Genomic DNA, 16,370 nt, shown 5'->3' with positions numbered 1-16,370 from the left:
GGAAACCTGTCCCCAAGGGGATCAGATCCCATTCCACCAGGGCTGCATCTACTTCTGCAGCCTTTCTCAGAGGGGTTCCTACCAGAGACATTCTAGAAGCTGCTACTTGGGGCTCAGTTCTTACGTTCACAAAACATTACCATTTACCACTCTTTTCTAAATCCATGGCAGGCTTTGCCACTGCTGTCCTGCAGGGCCTTATAGCTGCTCCTAATGTTGTTTAATTCCATCCTCCCATCCATAGCTTTGGGATTCTACCCAAATGTAATGACTGCAACAGTGAAACATGAAGAACATAGTACAGTTGTGTACACTTACCATAAATGTAGATGTTCGAGTGTATTCACTGTGGCAGTTTGGATTACCCACCCACCAGCCCCCTTTCTTCTCTCCTTCACTGTGCTCAAAAGCCTTTGTGGTGTATTTGCTTTTAGTTGGACGTAGCATGTTTTATACCCCTGACGTCATGGAAGAGGAGACAGCAACAGATGCAGGACCTAAGACTTTGTTATTCAGGCCGACTGAGGGCAATTTGCCAGCAGATTACCCAAATGTAATGACTGCAACAGTGAACACACTTTGAATATCTACATTTATGGTAAGTGTACACAACTGTACTTTCTCTGCGCTGCCCTTTGACTTATCTACTGCACCCAGGGTACACAAAGTGCCTAGCTCCAGTTATTGCATTTTGCAGGCAAAGAAGTATTCAAATATACCCATACCTGGACGATTGTCTAATTCAGGCAGAAAGCCAGGACATACTTTTGAATCATCTGGCCTTTGTACAAAGGGTTCTAACTTTTCTGGGGTACACCATGAATGAAAAGAAATCACACCTGGTACCCTGTCAACAAATTATATTCCGGGGGCAAGCTTGAATTCAACTTCCCAGATGGCTTACCTCATGCCAGAGAAACAAATCCATTTGACAACCTACTTCAAACAAGTGGCCACAAAAACCCTGCTATCTGCAAGACAAATACTGCAAGCCTTGGGGTTCATGGCCTCCTGCATTCTTCTAATTCCATATGCAAGACTGCATATGAGGAAACTACAGTGGTATCTAAAAAGCCTATGGTGTCAACATTCTCAGGATCTAGAAACAATGATTCCTATCATACCTTGCCTACGCCTAGAGTTCCTTTGGTGGGCAGAGGCCTGCCACCAAAACAAGGGACTACCTTTCACACCACCCCCTGCCGCCCAAACCATAACAGATGCATCAGACTATGCATGGGGGGCTCAACTGGTAGGGAGGTGCATTCAGGACAAATGGAACCCAATCAAAAATAAATGTTAGCTGTACAGAATGCTCTGACAGCCTTCAAGGACTACATTCTTCCAGGACAACTAATGGTATAAAGACAGACAGCACCACTGTTGTGTGGTACATAAACAAGCAGGGGGGTACACATTCTTACCCCCTCTGCAGACTAGCCATGGCATTGTGGAACACAGCCTTGAGCTACCAAGTGCACCTACAAGCTCAATTCCTGCCAGGAAAATTAAATACACTGGCAGATGGACTAAGCTGAAACCTCATGGACCCACACGAGTGGGAAACTGGAACCAAGGATTTTCAACATGTTGACAAGCAAATGGGGAGCCCAATATAGACCCGTTTGCCTCTCCCCAGAACTACCAATTGGCCAAATTTTGCACAAGGACTCCCCACAGACAAGCCTGGAAAGTGGATGCTCTGTCCTTCAGCTGGGAAAACCCATCAGTCTATACCTTCTCCCCTCTGCCTCTGCTCTCCAAAGTACTACTAAAGATCAAACAGTACAAACCAAGGATGATTTTGATTGCTCCAGACTGGCCGCGCCAGCACTGGTACCCCCTCCTGCGGACTGTGTTACGGTTATCCCCATGGCACCTGCCTCAGACTATACTTCCCTGTTGTCTCAGCAGAAGAACCAGATTCTGCACCCTCAGCTTCTAACACTGAACCTTGCAGCCTGGCTAATTACGTAATCTCTCCTTTACCATCCCTCAGTAAACCTGTGATGGATATCATTCTAGAGGCAAGTAGGCCTATTACTCAAATCTTATGCTGAAAAATGGAAAAGATTCTTTGCCTGGAACCAATCTCTAGGGATGAGCACAGCAGCGCCCAATTTACCTCAGATTTTACAATACTTAACTGAGATGCTTCACAAGGGCCTGTCTTTTTCCTCCATTAAAATCCACGCCTCAGCCATTTCAGCTCATTATAACACAGAACCTTCCCTCTTCTCACATCCACTGCTCAAGCAGTTCTTCAGAGGGGCCAGAAATTTGAGACCACCTAGGAGAGCTCCAACCCCAGCCTGGGACCTTAACTTTGTCTTGGAGAAACTCACTCTACCTTCTTTCGAGCCAGCTGCTACTGCAGACTTAAAATTTATTTCTTGGAAAATAGCTTTCCTTTTAGCAATCACTTCAGCTAGAAGGGTATCTGAATTTTCAGGTCCTTATGGCTGTGGCACCTTTCATCATCTTTCATGCGGACAAGGGTATCCCTCAGAACCAGTCCATCCTTCATGCCCAAGGTGGTATCCAGTGCGGCTCTTAATCAGTCCATTCATTTGCCAACATTCTTTTCCAATCCACAGAGTAAAGGGGAATGGATACTGCATTCCTTAGATGTACACAGACAACTTAGATTCTACTTGGAGAGGACTAAACCTCAAAGGAAGTCTGAACAACTGCTGGTGGCATTTATTGCAGGGGCAGAGGGGAAGGCTATTTCAAAGCAAACCATTTCTAAATGGATAAAGCCATTGCATTCATTTCTGCTTTAAGCATTATGGAAAACCTATCCCCCAGGGGATCAGACCTCACTCCACCAGGGCTGCATCTACCTCTGCAGCCTTTCTCAGAGGCATCTCTACCAGGGATATCCTAGAAGTTGCTACCTAGAGTTCTGTACATACTTTCACCAAGCATTATCATTTGCCAATTTTCTCTAAATCCAGAGTTGGCTATGCCGCTGCAGTCTTGCAGGGCCTTATAGCTGGCCTTAATGCTATCTAAATTCCTCCTCCCAACCACAGCTTTGGGAATCTACCCAAATGTAATGACTGCAACAGTGAAACACGAAGAACATAGTACAGTTGTGTACACTTACCATAAATGTAGATGTTCGAGTCTATTCACTGTTGCCCTGATTACCCTCCCTCCAGCCCCCTAACTTCTTTTGGCTATGCCTCTACTTTCCTTCACTATTATTAAAAGCCTTTTTGGTGTATTTGCTTTTTTGTTGGAGGTATATCATTGTACTTTTATATTTAATTGCTTCTTATTAGGGATGCACCTGACATCTGGGGCAAGAAAAACTGATGTAATGGCGTCTGCTGCATGTTTTATACCCCTGACGATGTGACGTCATGGAAGAAGGGACAGCAACCGACGCAGGACCCAAGACTTTGTTAATCAGGCTGAGGGCTACCTGCAGGCAGATAACCCAAATGTAATGACGAACAGTGAATACTCTCGAACATCTACATTTATGGTAAGTGTACACAACTGTACTTTCTTCCACCATAACTTAGCTCCCTATTTGAGGGCTCCTGACAGTTAGGGCAAGAAAAATTAATGTAATGGCATCGGCTGCCTGATTTTATACCACTGATGACCTGACGTCCATCCTGGAGTGATAGCAACCAATGCAAAAATACTAAGCCTGTGGTATTCGGGCTAACTGAGGGTTACCCCTGGCAGTAACCCAAATGTGATGACTGCAACAGTGAATACACTTGAACATCTACATTTATGGTAAATGCACACAACTGTACTTTTCTCCTGCTGTTTCATCTGGCAAAGGAAAATTACAAGAGAATTCCTCTTCAACTGGACCAGATAACTGATAAAAGGACTGTTGATCAACCATCTCTGTTTGACCTTCTGGGGGATAGGATTTTAATTCCTCAGACACCTCTTCTCTGAAGATGTTCAAGTTCTTCAAGAGGCCAGGAAAACCCACTACTAGAAAATCTTACACAGCTAAATGAAAAAGGCTTTCCTGTTTGTGCCTTAAATATTGTTAGGACCCACTCTTATCACAAGTTCCTGCTTTACTGCAGTATGTCTGTGAACTGCTTTGATCAGGTTTGGCCTACTCTTCTATAAATGCTCACCTGTCAGCTATTAATGTCTGCCTTCCTTTTGGTCCTCCACTTATGGCTAGGGAAGAGATCAAGCTTTTTCTCGGGATTCCTGTCTTAACCCACTTAGGAAACCCATCTCTCCCCTTTGGGATCTTAATTTTGTGCTACAGATGCTTGCACTGCGTGTTTTGAACCAGCATTTTCCGCTTCTCTAAAGTTCGATACCTGAAAAACTATCCTTCTCTTGGCTTTCACCTCTGCTAAGAGAGTTTGAGTTACAAGCTCAAATGACCATTCCCTCTTTTGTTATTTTTCACAAGGACAGGGTGACTGTGAGGGGCTAATCTGTCCTTCATGCCTAAGGTAGTGGATGAGCTTGTCCCTCAATCAAGCTATTCATCTTTCCACTTTCTTTCTCAATCCATAAAACAGGGTGGAAAGGATTTTTCACAGGCAACTCAGATTTTATCTGGACAGAACTAAGTCCGTATGAAAGACTTGCCTAGCTGTTTGTATAATTTATGAACCCTAAGCTGGGACAGCCAGTCTACAAACAAGCTATTGCAGCTTGTATTTCTAAGGCTGTTTCTTTCTGTTGCTCACACTAGGGCAGTGGCTTCCACAGGGGCATTCCGATGTCAGGTGTATCTTAGAGGCTGCTGCTTGGTCCTCTGTACACATCTTTACCAAACACTACAAATCTGATGCTTTTTTTCTAGGTCCAGGGCAGCTTTTGTTTGGTCAGTTCTATCCCAGACTGCTAGCCAACTGCCCTTCTTTCCTTCTTCAGCTCTGGGAGTCACCCATGTGTCAGTAATACTGCAAAAGTGATTTCAGTCGGGACATAGTACAGTTGTACAAGAACTGAACAATAACCATAGATGTCCTACTGATCACTGTTACAGTATTCCAGCCTACCCTGCATCCCCTCTTCTGTACCTTACTTCAGCTTTCATATCCTCTCTCCCTTTGCTTTAACCTCTGCTCTGTTACATGGGAATTGGGGAGTTTTCTTACCTATTCATGCTATGCCCCTTCCTAACTGACCAGTCTCCTGTCTCAGTAGTCTTCAGGCCACTGGCTTGGAGATAGTCTGAGGATTCATGCTTGTATGTTCATCTGTATAGCCCAGTGCATATGAGCGGAGGTCATGCATTGGACATATAACCTGGGGAAGGTTAAGCTTTGGTATCCTGGCCAGACACCAGCTGTGACAACCCATATGACAGGAATACTACAGCAGTGATCAGTAGGACAACTACTGTTATGGTAAGTACTTACACAGCCATACTTTGTGATTCCTATGCAGAATAATCTGAATAATGCTAGAGGCTTTAGAAGCTACTTTAAATGTCTACCTGTTAGCTTGATGGCAGCTTCCAGTCGGAAAGTCATGAAGGACTCCACTTCTTCCTGATATTTGAGTATATGTACTTGAGTATATGTACAAAGCCATACCATTTTGCAAGTCTGTCAGTCAGGAATGGCTAAATGCTTGTACTGCTTTCTAGTCAATGGCTGTTGTAAAACTACTTTAGTTTCATTTTGGATTAATGAACTAGAATTGGTCTTGCTTGTCTCTCACACTTGGGTTTGATACTAAATTATCTGGAATGTTTAGGTCCTTTCCCACTTTAGGCATTTAGATTCATGTTCTAGTGCAGACTCTATTGTAGACTATTAAATAGACTTCTACATTCCTAACAACCATATTGTGGATGACAGTGTCCCACTTACAGTAATTTAGCAGGCAGCAGGCTTGCCATTAATTCCAGGAAGATAAAAAAGCAGTAGAATCTACTTTCAGGTCAGGTACTTAGATTTATCATTCACTGTAATCCAGCATAAAAGAGTTATACTTCTGAAGTGCCTTCATTCAGTCTCGATGTAAAGCAAGGTCCCATTTTCCTCGGCTGGTAGTAATTTACTATAAGGGTATACCATGGCACTCAGTGTAGTGCTATCTTTGTTAAAATATAAACATGAATATACCATATTTTCCATAAAATATAAATTGCTTCTCCAAATAAACACCGGACACTATGCAGCAGTAATTTTTATTTTCATCATTACATAAACAATATACAGTTCGGCAGTTCAAAACATTTCAAATTACTTATCCCTGTAAAGTTTTAATCATTTCAGTATATTTGTGTTAATCCTTACTTATCTTTTCCTGTTATTCTTAAGCATGTAGTGTATATAATTTACATTACATTTACTACTTTGAAATTTACTAGTTAATGCCTGTGTGGTGTGGAATGTCACACCTCTAACAGCCTACACACATCTTTGCATTCCAGAGCATTTTCTGAAAAATAAAGAAATGTGAACAGAAGAGCAACTGGCTGAATCAGTGTCTTTCTGGTACTATGAACGAGTGCCCCACCCCCTCTGCTCTTCAGGTCATCATCTTCTTTCAGCTATTCCCGTTAGGGGTCACCACGGCGGATCATCTGTTTCCATTTCTTCCTGTCCTCTGCATCTTGCTGTGTCACACCAACCACCTGCATGTCCTCTCTCACCACATCCATAAACCTTATCTTAGGCCTTCCTCTTTTCCTGTTACCTGGTAGCTTCATCCTTAGATGTCCTTCATGGATGCATCTGCAGTCATAACAACTGGGTTGTCCTGTCGTCAGGCAGCCCTTCAGTCGGCCGGATTCCAAAGTCCGGTCATGATCGATGATCACCGACACGCCATCTCTCTCTGTTGGTCTTGGTGCAAAAGCATCAGCCAGCGCCATTTTTTTCCTCTTTCTTGCAAGCAGCGGCAGCAGAAGTTGCCGGCAAGTGCGGCCGAGATTACTTCAAGGCCTCCAGCAGCCATGTCCATTAAGGCCTTCGCCGCCAGGGCTAAAGCAGCCAAGACTACTAAAGACAGTGCCTAACCCCCCCCCACAACCAGGCCCTCTTCTTCTTCAAAGCTTACTTGGCAGAAGATTTAATTTCATTACTTAAGGATCTCTCAATCTACTCCAGACAGGGCCTCTCCTCAGCCCCCCAGAGAGAGGACCTAGGCAGGCCCTGAGCCAGTGTCCTCCTCTGATGATTCTGCTGACGAATCAGCCATAACTGACCAGCCAGAGGCTCCTCTCCAATTTTGATTTGAAGATTGCTGATGCTGAAGAATCCATTCAGCTCCTTCCCCTCCAGAAATTCTCCCTTTGGGGAAACCACATGCCATGCTAGAGCAGTTCAATGGCACAGACAGGATTTTCAGACTCCAGAAAAGACTTAGGACCTTTCTGCACCTCCCACAGCACAGGCCCTTAGCTATACCTCCTGTTCCTCTGTGGTGGGATGATGCTTTCAATGATGTCTGCTCCCCTCTTTACCAGATTCCCCCCCCCCCCCACAGACAGAGATCCACAGAGCAGATTTACAGGGTGCCACCTACAAGGCCCCACCCCCAGACCCCACTCAAGGGTGGTCTACACTTCCTCAGCTAGAGCTTTAAACTGTCAGTTTCACATGATACAATACCAAAGAGTTTATGCTTGATCGTTAACTAAAAAACTAACCACTGATGAATCTCTTGATAAGAAAATATATATTAAGAAATGGTAAATAACATACAACAGGTTAGCAACCATTAAAAAAATGTGGCTATGATGCACTGAGGCTTCATGATCAACCATGACTGGCAATAGTGATAAGAAGGCATGCATGGCTAAAGAGTTTTACCGATCATGTTAAAGCCAGTTAAGCTAGGCTTGCTCCTATGGATAATGGATAAGTTGATTTTTACACAAGCCCAGCCAAGCAGGTTATGAAGAAAATGGAAGAAAAGGCAAAAATCTGTTCAAAAAAGATTTCTTGCTTTGCAGGTTCCCTCAAGCAGGAACTGGCTCTATCTTTTTCCCAATATACTCAGCATCCCTCCTCAGCGCATGTCCAAACCATCGTAATCGTGCCTTTCTGGCTTTGTCTCCAAACCTTCCAACCTGGGCTGACCCTCTAATATACTTATTCCTAATCCTGTCCACCCTCGTCACACCCAGTGCAAATCTTTAACTCTGCCACATCCAGTTCTAACTCCTGCCTTTTTTGTCAATGCCACTGTCTCCAACCCATATAACAATACTGGTCTCACTACCCTCTTGTAGACCTTCCTTTTCACTCCTATAGGTACTAGTCTGTCACAAATCACTCCTGACGCTTTTCTCCACCCACTCCATCCCGCCTGCACTCTCTTCTTCACCATTCTTCCACACTCACCGTTACTCTGAACTGTTGATCCCAAGTATTTAAACTCATCCACCTTCGCCACCTCTACTCCTTGCATCCTCACCATTCCTCTATCCTCCCTCTCATTCACAAACACATATTCTGTGGGAAGAGCAAAATAAGTACTTTATTAAGCTGAGCACTACAGAGCACTTGCAGTCAAATCTGAGCACTTGTAGTGATCCATGCGTGTTCCAAACTGTAGCAACTGCTTGCTATAAAGATGTTTACTTTTGGATGCGTAATGATGCATATATGGACTTTTACTGTATTTTCTACTTGTCTACATAACCGATTTAAATAAAGTAGTGCTGTGCTGATTATTGGCTGAAAGTAAATGTCATCACAGTTGTGTGGCTAATAAACACCATCACTTTACTTGTGTTTTACAAATATGGAAGAAAAAATAAACATTGCTGCAATTGAACTACAGTAGATGTTTCAGTGTCCATTAGAACTGCAAGTCACGGGGCAGTTTACTGCATAGTGAAGGAATATAATGTGTGCCAGTTATTTAACCACATTTATCAGGACACTTAAGTACATAGGTTAGGAAAGTAGCATGACAGATGAGAGACACCGGATTAAAGCCTGTAATTAAATTCTATCCACTTATGCATATGTGCTGTATTTGATATTTCCATTAATAACTTGAAACTGATGGATATTAAGGGGTACTGCATGTTGTCACATTCATGCTTAGTAATGGCAGGTGAACATAGCAGTGTTACCTATTACCAGAGTTGTTTGTCTACAGATATTTTTTCTTTTAATTTATTGCTAAGTTATGTAAGTAATGCATATTATATTTTTGTATGTTTTCGTTATCAGCTGCATGACTGTATGGCTAAATTAGTACTGTATTTGTTGGCTGTGAGTCAGTAATGGGAGATCACAGTTGCCTATATTGAACATAACTAACAGGAGAGATTTGCACACACCCAGATACTTGTATTCATGTTCCATTACTGACATCGCAGTGTACTGCTGAGGTGCCATTCTTATGATGAGATGTTAACTGATGCCCCATCTGCTTTAGTGGTGGTAGCTTAAGTGGATGTTAAAAGATCCCATGGCACTCGACAAAAAGATTAAGGGAATGTTCTGGTGTCCTAGCTAAATTTCCCATCTGTATAAATAAATACCACCTCAGGTATTCCTGAAAATGTTCCAGAAACATGTTAGGGCTAATAGTCAACAGAAGTAAAATAAATGTATCTGATTTACAGATATAGTAACATTATTAAAATGCCCTTCCTTTTGTGTTTTCACTGGGTGCTCTAGCTTCCTCCCACGTCATAGAGAAAACAGTAGGTAAAGTGGCAGTTCTCCAAACTACACATAGATGTGTATACTCTGTGGGAGGGGGTGTTTTGTGCTCAGTTCCTAAGATAGCCTAGTGTCTTGTTGAGGATTAATCTCTGCATTATCAGCCCACTGAATGCTGGTTTAAGCTCAAGATCTCCTGCAACCCTAAACTGGTAAAGCTGGTGTAAGAAAAAGAATAAATGGCAAGATTAAAATGGAGTTGTTCATGTCAGTTTGAAGGCACTGATTATTGTGTTATCAACCCAATATGCATGATGAATGTCCCTTCCATAGTGATTTGTTTGTTTGCTGAAGCAGGTTCAGTCACTGCTTGTTTGACTCCAATTATGTGGGTATATGTAATTCTCTGTAAAAAAAAAAATAAAAAAAAATTAATTCTACAAAACAAGATTATCAGAATTGCTTCACTTGAAGTGTAGATAAAGGGTGTCTTAAGCATTTAGGGTTCTGTTTGCTAGATTTCTGCCTTTTATGTACATACTTTTTCTATCATGTCTCATTGATTTACACTGGTACTGCTGATGTTATCAAGAAGCAAAATAGGTTAGTATGTCTAGATGACAGTGAACTAGGAGTAATGAAATTACGCATTTAATTTCTCATTATTTTAACTTTTTTTGTTGTGCTTTTTTTATAACTTTAGGTTTGCCTTGCATTAGCGCATTATACCCAACCAACTGACATTCAGCTGCTTTTTGGGTTTGAATATGTTGGAAAGCTGTACAGCAATCCAGGTAAGGAAAAGCAAAATTGTGTTATTAAAGCATCTTTGATAGTGCATTTCTCTAAGAATTTATCCACGTGAAAGTCAAAGGAATGTATCTTCATGAAACATTATGCTTCCATCTTGCGATGGGAAGGGTATTGTTACAGATACGCAGATGTGTTTGCAAGTCACTTGGCAGTAACTTGATTTTACGAAGTAGATTTGAGTTTGAAATTGTTGGAAAATTCCTTATTGGTCATTTCATGGTTGTTTCTGACCTGGGAGAGCATTATTACTGCAGAGTGCTGACGTACTTTAACAGGTGTGGTAAGGCCTCCTCTAAGATGCCGTCTTTGTTGAAGTCACCAAGGAGTTTGCCTGATAACACTACCATATCCTTGATCTCACCCTGCAGCAGTTTGGTTTCAGCTAAAAAGTTATAAAATAATTCCCTAATGTGCTTCAGGAAAGATAGTTTTAACAACATACTGTATCTCATTGTAGATGTGCTCCAGTACTTAGTACTTGTCCTTCATCTCATCCTTAATCCCCTACCTTTTACATTGCAAGACATCAAAATTCTTTTATGCAGCACTGTATGGCATAGAGGGATGAAGCTGTGACTGTGATCTGGATGACCTGGGCATTAATGGAGCTGTCTTGAAAGCAGTTGCATTTATGAGAGAGGGTGGTAGTGAGCAGCCAGTGGTCATTTGTGGGAGAGGAAAAAGTCCTGTTTGCTACTACACTGACTTTGTGGTAAGGTTGGGAGTATGAAGTATGAAGTAGCCTTCCAGGGGGCATTTGCTGGGGTGTGCATAATTCCATACAGGGGAAAGTACAGCAGGTGCTGTTTTTTTGTGGGAGTACCTCAACATGGGTTTGAAGAAGGTGCTTGCCCCCCCCCAGAGCATCAGTTGATCTTGATTTAGATCTTCTATATGTATGTGTGTTTGTGTGTTGTATGTGTGTGTGTGTGTGTGTGTGTGTGTGTGTGTGTGTGTGTGTGTGTGTGTGTGTGTGTGTATCTTTGTACCTAAAACATCATTTTAATATGTATTGTCTTTTATAACCCTATGCTGTGCTTCCAGACTGTCTGAAATCAGTCTTTTATGAAATCAGTGCATTACCTTGGCGTACACATTTTAAGAAAAATTTCCTTAAAAAGAATTCTGAAACCAAAGTACTCATCTCAAAGAATCCCTCGTGTACCTTATGAAACTTGCCAGTATCCATGTAGTTCAAAAAAAAATCACGTTTGTAATTGTTTTACATTCCTACATCTTGAATTCATTCATGAAGTAAACAAGATAATGTCAAACAAATGTTATTTGCTTTTGGGTAGTCCACAAAACTTATCATTGCTACAAAATCTTCTTTAGAAACTGGTCAAAAAAGGAAGGTACAAGGCACCTGGGCCATGTACGCCTTGCCAGTACCTATCCTTAGACCTTGTCTCCTTTTTCAAGGAGTGATAGGCCATTTAAGCTGGGGGAGAATCTGAGAATACCCATTCAGTCGTCTAGTTCTTCCTTAAAGGAAGATCATGTGTCACATTACCTTATATGGAGTGGAAGTGTATTCTAAAGAAGACATGATTGTTGCGTGATTAATATGTCCCCTAATAACTGTTTATTTGCTGAAGCAGGTTCAAGATTTGTGGCGATATAAGAGGTTTTGGACTGTAGGATCCCCCAGTGGTATGAAAAGCAAGGCATAGAACACCCCTAAGGTGTCTGTAGGACACTGAATACAGGGACAGAGCCTTCAGCATCTCATGGTAGCTCAGGTCTTCTAGGCCAATGAACTTTTTATGTTAAGAACCTTTGTGGTCTATCCAGTTGCTTAATATGTCAATAAAGATGTATCCCAAAGGGGGCATTATTTTCTGTGATGGGCATAATGAGTAGGAGTATAGAGGGATAATGACTTTTTAATTCAGAAGGAGATACGGATGAGGACTTTTTAATTCAGAAGGAGATACCCTTTGCAATCAGATGTGCCAGGTAGGATTTCCTAATCACTGTTGCAACATGATGATGATAGGAGAGAGAGAGAATTATCTATATTCCAAGTCTTCTCACAACAGCATTGTTTTGGATGTTTTCTATGCTGAACGCTTGGTGGAGGGATTGTTCACCAAATGCAACAGTATTGCACTTTTTAGCATTTAGTTGTAGCCCATTTTCTGTGCAGCAGCTATTAACTTGTGTAAGTTCAAATTTATAACTTCTGCATGCCAGGGGGAGATTTGAGGATGATACCCAATTTACAGTTGTCTACTGACTTGCTTAATCATAGATCCCCATTTTTGGTTTAGAGATCAGAGAGGTATGTGCTGTATAGCAGAATTCCTAGCACAGAACTCTGAGGGTGTCCATTGTTTATCTTCGTGCTGTGTGGGGATGCATCTGTCACCCTTACTGTGTGGGTTCTGTCCCTCAGCCAATTTGCTGTACACCCTAGGTATATAAGGATCAGTTTGTAGCACATTTAGTGTGTTAATTACGGTAGCATATTTTATGGTATCAGATGCCTTGATGAGGTCAAGATATGCTTTGTGGACAGCATGACCACTGTCATTAGCTTCTCTTACTCTCTCGAAGTTTACCAGATTCATTAGACAGCATTTTCCCTTAAAGCTGGATTGCTGGGGGTTAAGTCTTATAATATTTGTAATATTGTAGATGTTCATCATTCCCACTGCCGCAGTAGCCTATGGGTTGTATCATTGCCAAGGATGCAGCACCTGGCCATCTTCCGAAAGCACTAACTGCCTCCCACGCTGTCACTCTGGCTTTGCCTGTAAGTTAATCTTATTTGGAGGGAACTGTAAAAGCAGCCAAATTTGGAGGGAACTGTAAAAGCAGCCAGACTGACTAAATATCTTCAGTACTTTCTTGGCAACTTGTGCAGGTGTCAAGGCTTTCCATTCAACAGGTGATACCCCTTTAAGGGACCATTTCCATACAAGTAATTATTTTATTATATTTGTACTATTTACAAAGTATTTATAAAAAAATTGCTTTATATCACTTTAAGAATACTGGCTTTTCAGGCACATTGGTAGAAGTTCCTCAGTTGCCATCATTGTCTCTATAGGAATTGCTTTTTAGTAATAGATTGTCATTTCTTGCCTTTGAGGCATGATTCGTGTCAGTTTAGGTTTGTTTATAGTGTTTAGCAGTTGAAAAGTATTTTTTGTATGGGGAAGAATTGATTCCTTTGTGAATGCTTGTGTTTACCTATATTATGGTATCAATTTACAGGATAGCTGTTTTCTGAAAATCTGTATCTAGATTGACAGAAGTATTTTGTGTGCTGGTTGTGTAACATTGCTTTTTGGGAATTACCTTTTTGTAAGGGTTGTGTGCTGTTTTGTGCTTCTGGTAACAACTTACGTTTTGACTGAGTCTTGCAGGCATAGCTTACTCTGGTGGGCAGTTTTTCCTGCATTACTCTATTGGCTGTCTACTGCACCAAGAGTATACACAGTGTCTAGTCCCATTGGTAACCCATTGCAGGCTGCAAGGTATCCACATTTTTCCTTATTTAGACAACTTGCTTATCTGTGCAGAGTCTTTGCCCAGATTCCATGGGTCCTTAACAAAGGTTACTTCACTCATAGGGAATTTTAGATGAACTTGCAAAAATTCTCCCTGAGTCCGTCACACAGGTTTGTATTTCTGGGGTGCCTTAGGGAAATGCAAAAAGCATTTTATCTCAGGACCAAGGTAGTTTCGTATCGAGAAGTGTTTCAGCACTTTTCTATTCTGTCCAAAACTTGAACCCGATAGTTTCTCATGATTGTAGGCATTATGGCTTCTATGTTTCCAGTGACACCACTTGACAAGACTGTACATGACAAAGATCCAGTCTAAGTGCGGTCTCAAAAACGTGTGGGTGCAGAATTTTCACCTCCTGGAGTTCCAAATTCCAGTACTGGATTTTGTAAAACTAGAACTACACTGGTGGAGGGATCAGATGGTTCTCAATCCCAGGCTGCCTGTTTCTCTTCCTACCCCAACATAATCTTTCCTAACAGACTCTTCAGATTTTACTTGGAGAGCAGATTTGATAGGAGTTGAAGTACATAAATGTCAAAGAAATGCTGGCTCTAATTCATGGCTTTACATTGTCTTTGGGAACCATGCCGTCTTCAGGTGATTACCGACAATACCACAATGATGTGGTACTTAAACAATGGTTATCAGATTTTACCCTCTGTGCTGAATGCTAGTGATAGCTTTAGAGCCGAGTCTTCAGCACTCCCTAACTACTCCTGCATGTTACATACTGTCAGAGCAAAACATTGTGGCAGGCAGACAATCTCAGAAAATCTTGGACAGATGTCACAAGTGGAAGCTTAGTCCAGAGTTCTTCCAGGAATTGATCCAGATGTGGAAAACACCTTAAGTAGATCTGTTTGCCTACTTTCAAAACCGAAAACTAGACAAATTCTTCTCCAGAAATTCCATCCAGTTCTTGTACAAACCGCATAGACCCCTTCTTAGCTCCCAGTTGATAAGGTTCTGGAATATTTAGTGACTTTATTTGAATCGGGAGCCTCTACTTCCACAATTAAGGTTAATTTAGCCTCTATTCCTAATTTTAATGACGGACTTGATGATTGTTCCTTGATGTCTAACCGTTTATGCAAAATCTTTCTTAAAGGCACTTTACATTTAAAATCGGCATTCAAATAACCTGTAGTGCTATGGGATTTGACTTTAGTCTTACAAAGCCTAGTTCGACAGCCATTTGAGCCAGCAGCTACTTGTGACCTCAAGTTTTTGTCTTGGAAAACCGTCTTCTTAGTAGCTATCATGTCTGCTAGAATAATTTCCAAGTTACAAGCTTTATGTGTGAAACATTCCTACATCATTTTTCACAAGGAGAGAGCCTCTCTAAGAACCAACCCATCTTTCCTCACCAAAGTGGTATCGGAATCTAATATTAACCAGTCTGTAGACTTGCCAGTTCTCGTTCCAAATTTCTCAAACAAAGGTGAATACTGTTTGCATCTGCTGGATGTCCACAGAAAATTACATTTTTACCTGGACAGAACAAAACAGTCTAGAAAATCAGACCAGTAATTTCTGTCCTCCTCAGGCCCCAGATTGGGCAAACCCATTTTAAAGATTACCTTATCGAAATGGTTCAGAGACTGTGTTACCTTTGTCTACAATCAAAATAAATGCATACTGCCTACTAGGGTTAGGGGACATTCTACCAGATTTGTTTCCACTTCAGCAGTTTTTCATTACAAGGCCTCTGTGGAAGAAATATGTGCAGCTGCAACCTGGGCTGCTACTCATACTTTTATCAGTCATTACAAATTAGACATGGTCTCCAGGGGAAGAGCATCCTTTGGCTCTATGATACTCAGGAACATCCTTTTTTAGGGCCTCTCAAGTTCAAAAGTAGCTGGGGAGTCTGTCCCATCAGTCAAGAATGAGTGAAGATTGACTTCATCAGATAAAGAAGTTATGTCCTTACCATAATAGTCCACCTGTGTTGTCTATCTTCATTCATTCGTGACATCCGAGAAACTTTTGGACAATCGGACCTAGTCCTGGGATGTTGTAGGGTTATACCTTAGACAGGACTTCTGTATTTTCTCTACTTCTCCGGAAATTCGATCTGAGGTAATGGGAAGAGGCAAGAGGGGTGTTGTGGGTAGAGCCTTAGCTCAAGAGTTTTTAGCTTGCGAGCTGTGTACAATGGCCAAGCCGGTTCCAAGGGGCTGGAACAGAACCCATCAATCAAGAATGAATGAAGATGGACAACACCGATGGAATGTTATGGTAAGGACATAACTTCTTTTTTCACTGGTGGCTAAATTCCTCTCGGGTTTCTTTAAGGTATTCTTTCATTCTCCCACTGTGACGACAGATGCATCCCTTCTGTGGTGGGGGCATTTTGAAGGGAAGACTGTCCAAAACACAAGGTCTGTGACAGAGGCCAATCTTCATGTCAGTGTACTGGAGGTGAGGGCAGACATCCTATCATTG

At 41.7% G+C, this 16,370-nt stretch overlaps 1 protein-coding gene across 2 annotated transcripts in view; it reads left to right on the top strand.

Moving 5' to 3' along the window:
- The window catches only part of MTMR10 (myotubularin related protein 10), a 1,193,387-nt gene that overhangs the window by 470,607 nt on the left and 706,410 nt on the right, over positions 1-16,370 (top strand). For both annotated transcript variants that reach the window (XM_044078705.1, XM_044078706.1), the window contains exon 6: positions 10,294-10,384. In XM_044078705.1, coding sequence (XP_043934640.1) covers positions 10,294-10,384 — 91 coding nt within the window. The remainder of the gene's footprint in view (positions 1-10,293; positions 10,385-16,370) is intronic.

The sequence above is a fragment of the Protopterus annectens genome, chromosome 7.part1 (genome assembly GCF_019279795.1).
Source record: "Protopterus annectens isolate FY-2018-M chromosome 7.part1, PAN1.0, whole genome shotgun sequence".
NCBI lineage: Eukaryota > Metazoa > Chordata > Ceratodontiformes > Protopteridae > Protopterus > Protopterus annectens.
This window is presented reverse-complemented; position numbering and strand designations above follow the sequence as displayed.